General features: G+C 39.1%; 1 protein-coding gene across 1 annotated transcript; it reads left to right on the top strand.

Moving 5' to 3' along the window:
• The first annotated feature begins 5574 nt into the window (after positions 1-5574).
• TMEM115 (transmembrane protein 115) lies at positions 5575-12745 on the top strand. The gene is made up of 2 exons (XM_039358661.1): positions 5575-7059; positions 10727-12745. Exons 1-2 carry the CDS (start codon positions 6206-6208, stop codon positions 10932-10934), a joined length of 1062 nt encoding a protein of 353 aa, XP_039214595.1. The 5' UTR covers positions 5575-6205; the 3' UTR covers positions 10935-12745.

Below are 12745 nucleotides of genomic sequence, written 5' to 3'. Positions count from 1 at the left end.
AGTATTTAAGCATTTGTCAAAACCATTGCCAGTCAGAACAAGATAGAATAAAGTTAATTTGCTAGCCCATAGCATGGTTAAACTGACAGGTCACAAATATATATCTGCAAAGCTCTTCTGAGGATTATTCTAGCACCTGGTGAATAAAGATTCTCAGATTCCCCTGAGTTAAACTTGAACTGGGCATGACCTGCTGAGTTGATCAAAGCATCTTACAACCTGAGAAAGTGCACAGATCCTTTAGGCTGTTAGCCTGATCTTGTGTTTTAGATGCATGTCATTCCTGGTTGGTGAAGGCCCAGATGCTGAGTTATCACCTATAAATGGTTACCACTTTTCATGGCATAGGGTTTGGTTACATGAAGCATTGCCTGGCTCCCATTATTTCTGTTCATCCAGTAAGATTTGACAGGGTGAGCACACATTTTATTTTATTTTATTAAGAAATATCATCTTCTCTGTTGCCTGTTCTCTGGAATAGAGTCCCTCTAGAGCAGAGGTCCCCAACCTTTTGGGAATCAGGGACCAGTTCCGCGGAAAGAGGTTTTTCCGCAGACTGGAAGGTGTGTGGCTTTGTGTGTTGCCCGCATCCCGCGGATGGGGCTTTGCTTGTTTGTGCAGACTGGTTGCTGGCTTGCTGTGCCCCAGTACTGGTCCCCGGATTGGGGGTTGGGGATCCCTGCTTTAGAGGTTCAGACCACTCTGAACTTGCAAGATTTTACATGTTCTTTAAACATCTGGCTTTTCTCTGAGTTCCTTGGATAGGTTGTAGTGTGCTACTGATGAGTTTTAATTTTTTCTTGTGAAATGTTTCCTCATATAAGGGCAGTTCTTTCTTGTTCTTTCTTGTGTTTTTAGGTATTGTACCAGCCAGAGCAGGGTTTGAGTTGGGGCAGCTTTATAAATCAAAATTATAAATAAAAACACAAGTTGTAGCAGGGGAAACAAACTCTGTTTTGGTTTTTTCTGCTGATTACAGGTGAAAAGTCATGGGGAAGAACCCAAACAAAATTTCATGCTACACTATTTTTACAGAACTACAGGACTGCTGATTTTTGCTTAGAATATTATCTTTCCAAAACCTGAACAAGGATATCATTAATCATTTTTAGTATAGCAGCTATAGCTGAACTAAATACTGTTTGCCAGCAGATGGTGCAAGTTTGAATGGGTGCTGAGAATGGTGAGGTTTGACACCTTTCAGACTGCAGTGGCAAACACTAAAGCTTTACTGTAGCTTTCCCAATGCTCTTTAAAACCCCTTCTCTTCACCTGTTGCCTGTCAGTGAAGCTATTTCTCAATAAGAAAGCACTCTTCTGAATGTCTTCTAAATCTGGATTCAGAAGTAGCCTGACTGACAATAAAAGGATGAAGCAAGAAGGAGATCTCCAAGTGCTTGTGCTGTCTTTCGGGCGATTTCTAAATATGAATATAGTTCTTTTCTAAAAGCAAACTACAGAACTATACATCAACAAAAATCAGCATTCAAAATGAATGAATGGAATAAGCCACTGTCTAAAAGAATGTGCAGCTTTGGTGAAAGTCCTCAGTGATATCCTTGTCAAATTCAATGCCTGAAGCCCCAAAGAAACCAAGACAGAGACAACCACTGGCAGTGGGAAAGAAAAAAGGGACAGGAATTTAAGGGAAATAAAAGGTAAGGACCGAATGGAAGACATTCCCAGGGAATAAGGTATATCCCCGAGATTCAACCTTAAAATGGGAAATTGCAGCAATAAAAAGGACACATGGTCAAGTGGCGACAAAGTTGCCAAAAGGGAAACTACCCAGGGATACACCAGTGGGTTGCATATTGGCTAATTTTGATAGCTTAGGGGGACAAGATATAGGGACTAAGGCAGCCTTTTCTCACTATTGTGTGTTAGTATGGCCATACTCAAAATTAGATAAACCAGGAGGCTTTTGGCCACCACAAGGAGCAATCAATCTCCAATTAATTAGAAAAGTAAGAATTACCCTCTTGGAACAGAAAAGGCATACTAAAATTTAGTTCTTAGAGCTCTTTGTGAAATTAGCAAATAGTCCATTTTTGTTGTAAGACTGCGGTTGCAAAGGAACTTTTGTACGTAAAGCACAGGATCCTAAGTCAAGAAAGCCCAGTGCTCCCCGGTTTTACCGAAGGATCCTGAGAATGACCTATCACCTGGTTTATCTATGGGACAAACTACCCCTGATGGTAGAATTCAAGAGGGGCATGGCAGCAGGAGAATAAAGAGATCAGGAAATGGGACACTCCTGTAACAGTTGGTCCAAAACTGAGTTAAAAACTGAGATACAGGCTCCACTGAAAGTATAGTGGCAGGAGCAGTGGGCAGACCATGCTGAATATTAGTCTACAACCCATTTTCTACTTCAGATCTCTACAATTGGAAACAGCAAACCTGTTATAGGGAAAACCCAGAGAAAACACATTCTCTGTTTCTGTCTATCTTTAGAACACATAACCCCACCTGGGCAGATATTCAAACATTGATGGATATTCTTCTAACACTGGAAGAACGGAGGCTGGTGAGTGGAGCAATGGAGTAGAAATTAGAGAAATAATATAATGATGATCCTCATTGGGAATATCCCCTCATGGAGCCGGAATGGAATCCAGATGATAACCAGAGATATTGAAAGGGTTCGGAATTATCTGTCTTTGGTCTTGTATGGAATCCAGAATGGAGTTCCCAAGATCAAAAATCTCTCAAAAATGTATGAAATTAAGCAAAAGAAGGATGAGAGTCCTGGGGACTTTCTTGAGAGAATATCAGGTTTTCAGGCAATATACCAATCTAAACCCTGAGGCAAAAACCAGAGAATGTTGAATAAGATCTTTATAGGACAGTCGGCAGAACATATTAGGAGGAAGTTACAAGAAAATAAAAGGAGGTCCAGGAAAATTTACTTCAGAATTAGATGAGCTACTGTAGCTTACAAAGTCTTCACCAGCAGAGGACAAGAAAAAGGTAAGTGCAAAAAGCCTGCCGAAACGCCATCCTCCTAGCCAACACCCTTAGGCAGAAAAGAGGCCAGTGGGGGTTTGACAGATTCTAACTTGATTCCTGGCCCACCACTCATGCAAATTGAGCTACATGCCCACACTCTTTGGCCAGCCATTTGTGTGGGCCAGTAGTGGGCCATGGCCCAGGGGTTGGGGACCCCTGCCTTAAGGGGAAAAAGTAGCAGGAGAGAAAAAATATTACCGGAACATTGAAACACTTAGGGACAATTGTAAGCTGTTATCTCAGGTAGAAAAAAATTATTGGGCCATATCAATGCAATAGTTAGAGGACTAATAAGGCAATGCTCTGTGTTTGTGAAAAAATAAATACCAGGTTTCAAGTTTTAAATGTTCTCGGTTTCTCCAGTAACAATCCAGAAATTATTTTTTTTTTATTTCTTTGATGAGTACAAAGCCAATCTTTCTAACAAGCACTTGATAAGTTAAGGCCATAATTATGCTATCCCCATCCCAAAGATACAGAATGTGAGCAAATTTAAGAAATGTAGAGCTCTGTATTCCATTCTTTAGTGCTCAGCCAATTTCTCAATAGCCATCATACAAACAAGATTATGTCATCACAGTAACTGTAGCTACTTCCAGAATATTTGCAACATTTCTTATGACATAATTTCATTACAAAATAGGAAATGAAAGAGTATGTCCTGTTATCCAGTTCCCTTCCAATTATTTTACAATAAAATACTTGGTGCAGATGAGAATTAGATAACTGATTCTAAAATAACCTATTTGCCCATCATCAACAGGCATAGCCGCTCCCTGAAACAATTATCATCATGCCTCCTTGTAGAAACTGGGAGACTGTGAGCTTTAGTTCTCCATTAGACATGAAAGCTGCTTTACTGCTGGGTAACCTTGTGCCAGTCATTCGCTCAGCCAGATCCACCTCCTAGCACATGTGTGGTGAAAGGATTTTATTGTGCTTATGATTTTAGTATGTTTAAGTTTGACATTAGCATTTATTTTACATATAGTAACCATTTTATATTGATACATATAGTGTTATCATGTAATCATTGTTTTGTTATTTTGTAATCATTATTTTGTAGTTAATTGCTTGATCAGATGCTTTATATATATATTGGAAAAGTAAGGGCTTCATGCTTTAGGTATAGGTGATTGCTTATATGAAAAGAGCACAGTAAGGGGAGGGGGAAAGGAGTTACGAATGGAGCCTGGGTTGCTGTGTATGAGTCATCATCTAGGAATTGTTTTTTTGTGCCATCTTATGCCTGGTACCAAGACCTGATCTCTTTGTTCTGAAAAGGTATAAAAGGTGGAAGACATCTTTTCTGTTTGCTTGCCTTCATTCCTCTACCAGCCACAAAGAGAGATGGGGTCACCCAACTCTGTTTTGATCAAAATAAAAGTTGTTTGCTTGTGAAACCTCGGCTCAGGAGTTTCTTTGGCTCTTTTAAATTCCTGAGTAATGCTGGGGCAATTGTGAGGTTTAGTGGAAAACCTTACAGTGGCACACCTCTGAATTAGGCATTTACAGCAGTACCACATATAGGGCTTCAACTTAAGAATTACAAGTATTCCAAGAGGATATGCCATACATCCAGCTATACTGATGGGTAACAATCATTTTAACAGAGAAACTCTTGGTTGAAATTGCTCTTTGTGTGTCTTTGTATGTGGCAAGGTTTCCCAGCTTGGCAACTTCTAGGCGTGTGAATTTCAACTCAGAATTCTTCTCAATGGCCATACTGGCTGTAGAATACTGGGAGCTGAAGCCCACACTTCTGAAAATGTTGAGAAACTCCCCCTTCCCAAAAAAACCCCGCTTGAATTTGCCCAAATCAGCCCCTTCAGGGCAGCACTTTCTCATTCCTTCATAAACAACCCTTCCCAAAAAAACTCTCATAAAGATCAAATCCACTTGGACTTAGAATAGAGCTGGAAGGGACCTTGGAGGTCTTCTAATCCAGCCCCCTGCTCAAGCAGAAGAACCTATACCATTTCAGATAAATGGCTGTCCAGTCTCTTCTTAAAAACTTCCAGTGTTGGAGCATTCACAGCTTCTGGAGGCAGGTTCTTCCACTGGTTAATTGTTCTAACTGTCAGGAAGTTTCTCCTTAGTTCTAAGTTGCTTTTCTCTTTGGTTCCATCCGTTGCTTCTTGTCCTGCCTTCAGGTGCTTTGGAGAATAGCTTGACTCCCTCTTCTTTGTGGCAGCCCCTGAGATATTGGAACACTGCTATCATGTCTCCCCTCGTCCTTCTCTTCATTAAACTAGACATACCCAATTCCAGCAACCGTTCCCTGTATGTTTTAGCCTCCAGTCCCCCTAATCATCTTGTTGCTCTTCTCTGCATTCTTTCTAGAGTCTCAACACTTAAATAGAAGTTGACGGAAAACTGTTAGCAAATTGTATTACTGGGTGCTTCGTTACACTCTGGGGCGACCTCTCCCTCCTTTCACCCCATTGACTCCCCCACCCAGCCGCCCACGTGCCCTCTCTCTCGCGCGAGAATTTGTGTCCCAGTGCATGCTGGAATCACCCTTTACGCAATAGGTGAGCTTCCATTTCCCATCAGGCACCGGACGGCTCACAGACCAGTCACGCGTGCGCAGGCCTACCGTTTGTTTGCGTTGGAGTCGTGAGAAGCGGGGTCCGGCCTGGAGGAAGAAGAGGCGGCGGCAACAGGAACGCAGCGGGCGTGCCGCCGTGGGGCGGGGCCGCCGGGCGTCGGCTTCGACGGAGCGACTCGGGAGGTGGGGGAGATCTCTGCTTCCGGCGGACAGAGGCCGAAGCGAGGCCTTCCTTGGCAACCTTCCGCCCCTGCCATCGGGTTGAATGGGGCTGCCAGCGCCGCCTTCTCCAAAACGGCCCCGTCGCGCCTTCGCCGTCTGTTAGGCGCTAAAACTCCAGCCTCTCCCGGAGAAGCCGCTTTGGCCGTGCCAATCTCTTTCGGTGGAACAAGGTCGTAAAGGGGCTACGGAGAAGGACTCCGTGCCCCAGAAGCGAAGGAAAGCTGGCTGCTGGGGGAGCGGATGCCGTCCATTTCGAACCAGACTCCCAACTTCGTTTGGGCGCTATGGGGAAAAAGATGACGGAACTGGGAGTACGTTTGCGCTAAGGAAAGAGAGGCTTCCGGGCCACCGAATCCTCACCCTAAGCCAGATTCTTGGATCAAATTCTCTGACTCGTGGGACGGTGCTTTTAGGGGAAACATGAACAGATACCTCCCAGTAGCACGACAGCATTTCCTGGCTGTGTTAGCCAGCACCAGTGTAGTAGTGAAATCTTTATGTGCCATTGTCATTTTGCTCTATCTTCTCTCCTTTGCTGTAGACACAGTGTTTGGACTTGGTGTTACCCCCGGATATCTCTTTCCACCCAACTTTTGGATATGGACGCTGGCAACCCACAGCCTGGTGGAAAAGCACATTTGGGATGTAGGTGTAAGCCTGGTCACCATAGTGGTGGCAGGAAGGTTGCTGGAGCCACTATGGGGTGCCCTGGAACTTTTGATCTTCTTTGCAGTGGTGAATATTTCAGTTGGGCTTCTGGGGGCCTTTGCTTATCTTCTTACTTACATGGCAACATTCAGTCTATCTTACTTATTTTCTGTTCGCATTTATGGAATGCTGGGTTTCCTCGGTGGTGTCTTAGTGGCCCTCAAGCAAACCATAGGTGACAGTACTGTCTTAAAGATACCTCAGGTGCGAATGAAAGTTGTTCCAATGCTCTTGCTTCTCATTCTTTCAGTTTTGAGACTGACTACTCTTATTGAAAGCAACATTTTGGCTTCTTATGGTTTTGGGGTCCTTTCCAGTTGGATATATCTTCGTTTTTACCAGAGGCATAGCCGAGGGCGTGGCGATATGTCAGACCACTTTGCATTTGCCACATTCTTCCCTGAGATCATACAACCTGTGGTTGGTTTGCTGGCTAATCTTGTGCACACCATCTTAGTGAAAGTGAAAGTCTGCCGGAAAACAGTGAAACGTTATGATGTTGGAGCCCCTTCTTCTATTACTATCAGCTTGCCAGGAACAGATCCTCAGGATGCTGAACGAAGGAGGTAATTTTTCTTGAAATGTATTTAGGTTAAACTTTTATGTAATCTATGTTGGAAAGAAAAAGGGAGGAGCTAAGTGAACTATGGCTATTTTTCCAAGATAAAACTTGAAAATAGTCCCTTTTTAAATTGATGTTTTATATTTATGTGCCTTATGTACGTGAGAAAAAATGTACCTTTCTTTGATTTATTGATGGACTTTCTTGTTTGGCTACTACTGAGAGCTCTGCCCTCAGAATATTCTATCAAAGATATGAATACCCTTCCAAGTTGAGATATGCAGAGCAAAGTAAGAGTGAAAAGATACATCTCTCCTGTTCTTGTGCATTTTAAAACAATTCCTTTTCTTTGCAGCAAAGGAGAGAGAAAATATTTAAACCAGAACAAGGAGTTATAGTTGAGATTCAAGAAAACTGTGAATCCAGCTGAATTCTTTTCATGAGGCCTCCAGCCTACTTCTTTAGACTTTCTATTATCAGTATTGCCAACACTAGGAAAAGTGAGTTGTAAGAAAGTTTATTTTTAAACATAGATTTAAATAATTCTTTTTCAGTCTTTGCATATTATTTGACCCATGTATTTATGGGGTTACATATTTACATAAAGGTAACTTCACAGTAGTCAGCAGAATTGAATATTAAGTCTGTTATTACTATTTACAGCACTGTAGTTAAAATTTGCCAGTGCATTCTGCAGTTTATTAACAGTACTAATTGCACCATTTAAGCTTGCAAAGGACTAGGTTTGAAATATAAAAGTTGCAGAAGAAAGCATTTGTAAGCTACTTCTATAAGACTATCAAGAAAATTGCACGTGATTGTATGAAATCAAAAATTTGCGTGTACCTTGCTTTTTTCCATAAAAATTATGTCTAAACACTTAAAAATGATTCATTGAATTAACTGGGAACCTCACTCAAGTAAGTGAATACATCCTAACTATATATGCAGTGTTTAGAGTTTAAATTTGGAACATTTTAAATACCAAATGTAAACTTTTTTTTGTCTAAGTACGACATTTACCAAATAAAGTTTTTAAAATGAGACAGAAAGACATTACAATTTATGGTCAGTAAAGGAAATTGTAGACTTGAAAATTCACAATACATGTGTTAGACTTCTGGTACAAAGGTACTCTTCAACTTACAATCATTTGTTTAGTGACCATTCAAAGTTACAGTGGCACTGAAAAAAATGACTTATGACTGTTTTTCACATGTCCATTGCAGCATCCCCTGGGTCACATAATCAGGATGGTTGGCAACTGACTTGTATTTATGACGGTTGCAGTGTCCTGGGGTCATGTGATCATCTTTTGCAACTTTCTAACAAGCTAAGTCAATGGGGAAGCCAGATTCTCGTAACAGCTGTGTTACTGATTTAACTGCAGTGATTCACTTAAGAACTGTGACAAGAAAGGTCGTAAATGGGGCAAAACTCATTTAACAACTATCTTGCTTAGCAACAGAAATTTTGTGCTCCATTGTGATAGTAAGTCAAGTACTGTACTACCTGTATATCTAAATTCTAAAGCATTTAAAAAATTGATGCCCTTTTTGTTTAGTTCTGATTATTTTGAGTCTAAAATCCGGAAAGAACTCTGATCTTGTTCAAAAATTTAAGTAACTGTTATACATTACACTGTTTTTCATCTCAGCAATTTAGTTGTATTAAACAAAATGTTATTTTAAATTATGTTGTGAGTTCATATGAACAGTGGAGCTAAACAGAAGACAGAATCACTTTGAGGAGTTCATAATTTTATTGTATTAACGGTATTAAATATTATATACCCTGGGTCGAAAATGTAATTGTGTAAAGCTAAAAGAGTTTTTATTTATAAGGCTAAACTATTATATCTGTTTTTAAAAGTTATAAAACTATCCTTTTTTTATGTGCTTTCGATGAATTGGCTTTAAAGGCACTCTTGAGCTGTCTTGCATAATTGTTTGATTGGTTGTGGTCTAGAGATTTCAGCTCACATTCTCTTATGCCTGTAGTATAAAGGTTTTCTCCTGTTACTGTGGTTTCTGAACAGTCTGAATACAAATGCAGAATAAATAATTACAGGGTTGGAGAACTTGATCCTGTATCATAAGGGAAAGAAGAGAACTACCGTAGTCTTCATTACTGAAAGAGAAATTTCAGTTAAAAGTAAATGTATTCAGTGCATTACTGAAAGAGAAATTTCAGTTAAAAGCAAATGTATTCTATTTTTTTTTAGATTTTTTTTTATTAATTTGTTTTTAAAAAATCTGTTTTTTCTATTCCATTGTTATTTTATATAAAACAATATATTCTAAATACTTTACATTTGCGAATCACAAATTAATACTTGCAAATGGGAACAAATTCATCCCTTTTATGATTAAAGGAATTACTATGGTGATAATTTTTTACCATTTGAATTATTTTATGTACTTTGTAACATGATAACAAGATCACTAAGCACAAATCTGGGCAAGAATGTTCTTCAACTGAAACCTCGAGTACTGTAGGGTAGAAACAGGTCGATCTCCAGCCCAAGCAAATTACATTTGTAGGTTGTTAACACTATATTTTCTATTAAAAAAACCTTTATTTTGGATCGTTTGTGAGAGATTGCAGTTCCTCTTAGCAAAGCACATGTAGATTCAATCAGCAATAACCCCCTAGAATACTTCATTATTGTCCCTGCTGTCTTCTTAACTCTACTGTGAAAGAAAGCAGCGTTTGGGCAACTGCACAGAAAAAACATTCCAAAGAAATGCAGGGCCAAACTGATGAACTTTGCCTTTTCTGCCCTAGAACAAAAAAGGAAAAGTAAGTTTGTCATGGTCCTTTCCTTAAGAGAGAAGATCAAGATACAGCCTCCTAAAATTGCATGGCAGGGCCACCAGGGCAAACTTTCTCTCACTTGATCTTTTTCTTGGAGTACATCTGTATAGAATGCTTGATTGTCTAGCAAAAATTGTAGAATAAACCAGTTTTTCAGTATAATTATACTGGAATGAATAGATTGAAACTTTATCTAGTATATAATGAAGCATGTAGCCCATAAATTAGATTGCTTTACTAGATCAATAAGAGTTATTCTACTACACTGTTACTCTTGTTCTTGAGTTACAGTATTGAACTCTTTATTTTTTAATAATTTAATAAGTGCATTTATGACTGTATGTAAACTGCAACCTGAACTAGTAACTGCATTATTGTAATGTACACGCTTTCCCCCAGAGGTTGTGCTTTTACAGAAAGGTTAAATGTCACATATATGGACAAGGTCAACTTGAGTAAGGATGTATTAAATGTTAGCACTTTATATTGAAAGACAAAGAATCTTATTATTTTCATATCATTAATGAAAACAAATACATTACTAGAGACCTGACTAATAATTGTCATAAGTGAAGGGACAAATGAACCATTAAAGATATTATTAATAGATAATATATGTTAAATGGATATTGCTGTAGATATTAATGTGAATCTATATAGTGCATGTGACAAAACCCTCATAGATTGATTGATGCGATGTGGGGGGAAGAAGAATTGTTTTCAGGCTTGAGCTATTTATATCCACAGAGCCTTAAAGTGATTTTAGTCTCTTCCACTAACTAATGCTAGAAAATTCCTGTTCAGTGGAATGCCTGATAGATTGTTCAGACTTTGTACCTTTTTTCATTCTGTAGACAACTGGCTCTAAAGGCACTGAATGAACGATTGAAGCGTGTGGAAGATCAGTCAGCCTGGCCTAATATGGAGGATGAAGATGAAGAAAATACCAAGGCCGATACTCCCTTGCTATCTGAAAAGAGTCGGGACTCTGCCAGTGTTGGAAAAGCTTCTAGCCAAGAATCCAGCCTCATTACCTTTGAAGATGCCCCCTCTCAGTTGTGACCATGAAGCATTTGCGTCTCCTGCCTGCCCCTGCATATCAGAGCTGCTAATGATCCTTCATCTGCCCTCTCTTGTATCCTAGTGTTTCCTGTTTTGCAGGAACAAAACACTATGCCTCCTAACTACTTCCTCCAGCATTTGTGAGCCACCTGTGGTTTTGCCAGGTCTTAGGACTGTTAATTATCAGACTGACCTGGGAATTTGTTTCATTTCTTCAAAAAGATTTTGAAATTAAGAACTTCTCAGAACTGGCAGGGGAGGAAGGACGTTACAGCTCAATAAGGATTGTCTCCTTAAAAAGACCTATAAAATTTGCCCCAGCCTATAGCTACCATTGTGGCTATTAACACAGTGCTTGTGTTCAGTTCCTTTAATGGCAATCCTGGTTAATCTGAATGGAGTTTTGTATTCTCCAGTCTATTGAATCTGCTCTTCTTTGAGCTCTAAATGCTAAATTATCACATAAACCCAACCAAAATAGCACAGAACAACCCCTTCGAATGTATAGCTTTCTCCTCGATTTCAGTTTTACTTGGTGGCAGTGATTGTTGTCAATGATTATTTGGCTTTTTTCAGAATTAGTTATTGATTAATTAAGCAATTTAATATTGATTAAATAAGCAAAAAAGATCTTTGTTACTCATTTTTATTTCTGTTATCTATGGGTTTCATAGTTTTAAACCCTGCCAAATAAAACTGTTTCCCTCTTGTAGAGGCAGCAGTTAAAGTCTTTTAATAATGCCATTGCTGATTTTTTTTAAAGTGAAAGGATGCAGGCTGCAGCTTGCTTCTAGATTGCCAGTTAATACTTGGATAGAAAACATTGAGACTTTCCATAGGATTCCGAAAGGAAATTAATTTGATTAGTTTTTTCTTCACTTCCATTTACAATTATTCAAAGTGTAAAGAGCTTTTTTTTCTTTAGTGGGGAACCAGTGCATTCAGACACTACTGGGGTAAATTTTTGCCGCAATAGGTTACATGATACTACTACTTTTTTGTTTGCAGGAGACTGACAATTTCTCTGATGCCTAATTTTTCTGTTTGGTGAGATTATTAACCTCTTTTCCTTTGGGCTGAGATATGTGGGGCAACAAGTTCTGAGATTTCTTGCCTAGATAGCCAACTAAAGGTGGAGAAGAACTGGGTTAGGTAGCACTTAAAACAATGGAAAGAGAATATATGAAAATGTTAAGATAATTTTTTAAAGGACCATGATTTTTTTGTCAACTCAACCAAGAAGTAAAACACAGATTTCAGTTTCAATAAAAAGTTCTTTCAAAGAGTGCCTCTTGATTGGCTTTTTAAACCTCCCATCATTTGACCTTGTTAACTCCTATTTGGAAATGAGCTCACAAAATCATTTTCACTGCAGTCAATATTGTTAACATGAGATGTTAAAATACAATAACAAATGTTTGTGAAGTCTTTACATGCAAACTCCTGAATGTTAGAGCCTTGCTTCTTTTTCAGAATTATGCCCAGTGCGATTAAGATGATGTATATCCCTTTTCACTTTCTCATCCCATTTCACTACAGAAACCCTGCATAATAATCACTGTCCATTTTGAACCTGAAAGCTTGAGTAAAAAACAACCATGATACCTTAAAGTTCAGTGTTTCCTAATTGTTTGCTTATCTGATCTTTAAAATTTCCAGGGTTGAATACATATCTACTTCTTAGGTCTTAAACTTAATGCTTCTTTACCCAATATGAATTTCTTATGTGCACCACTAAGAAAACCCCACTGATGAGTTGCAATCATTGTGTACTTGTTCTAAAAATAAAAAGAAGAAAGAATTATATTGTC

This window comes from Crotalus tigris, unplaced genomic scaffold (genome assembly GCF_016545835.1).
Source record: "Crotalus tigris isolate CLP2741 ecotype Arizona unplaced genomic scaffold, ASM1654583v1 scf7180000019060.718356, whole genome shotgun sequence".
Classification (NCBI taxonomy): Eukaryota; Metazoa; Chordata; class Lepidosauria; order Squamata; family Viperidae; genus Crotalus; species Crotalus tigris.
Note: the sequence above shows the minus strand (reverse complement) of the source record. Positions and strands in the feature narration are given on the sequence as shown.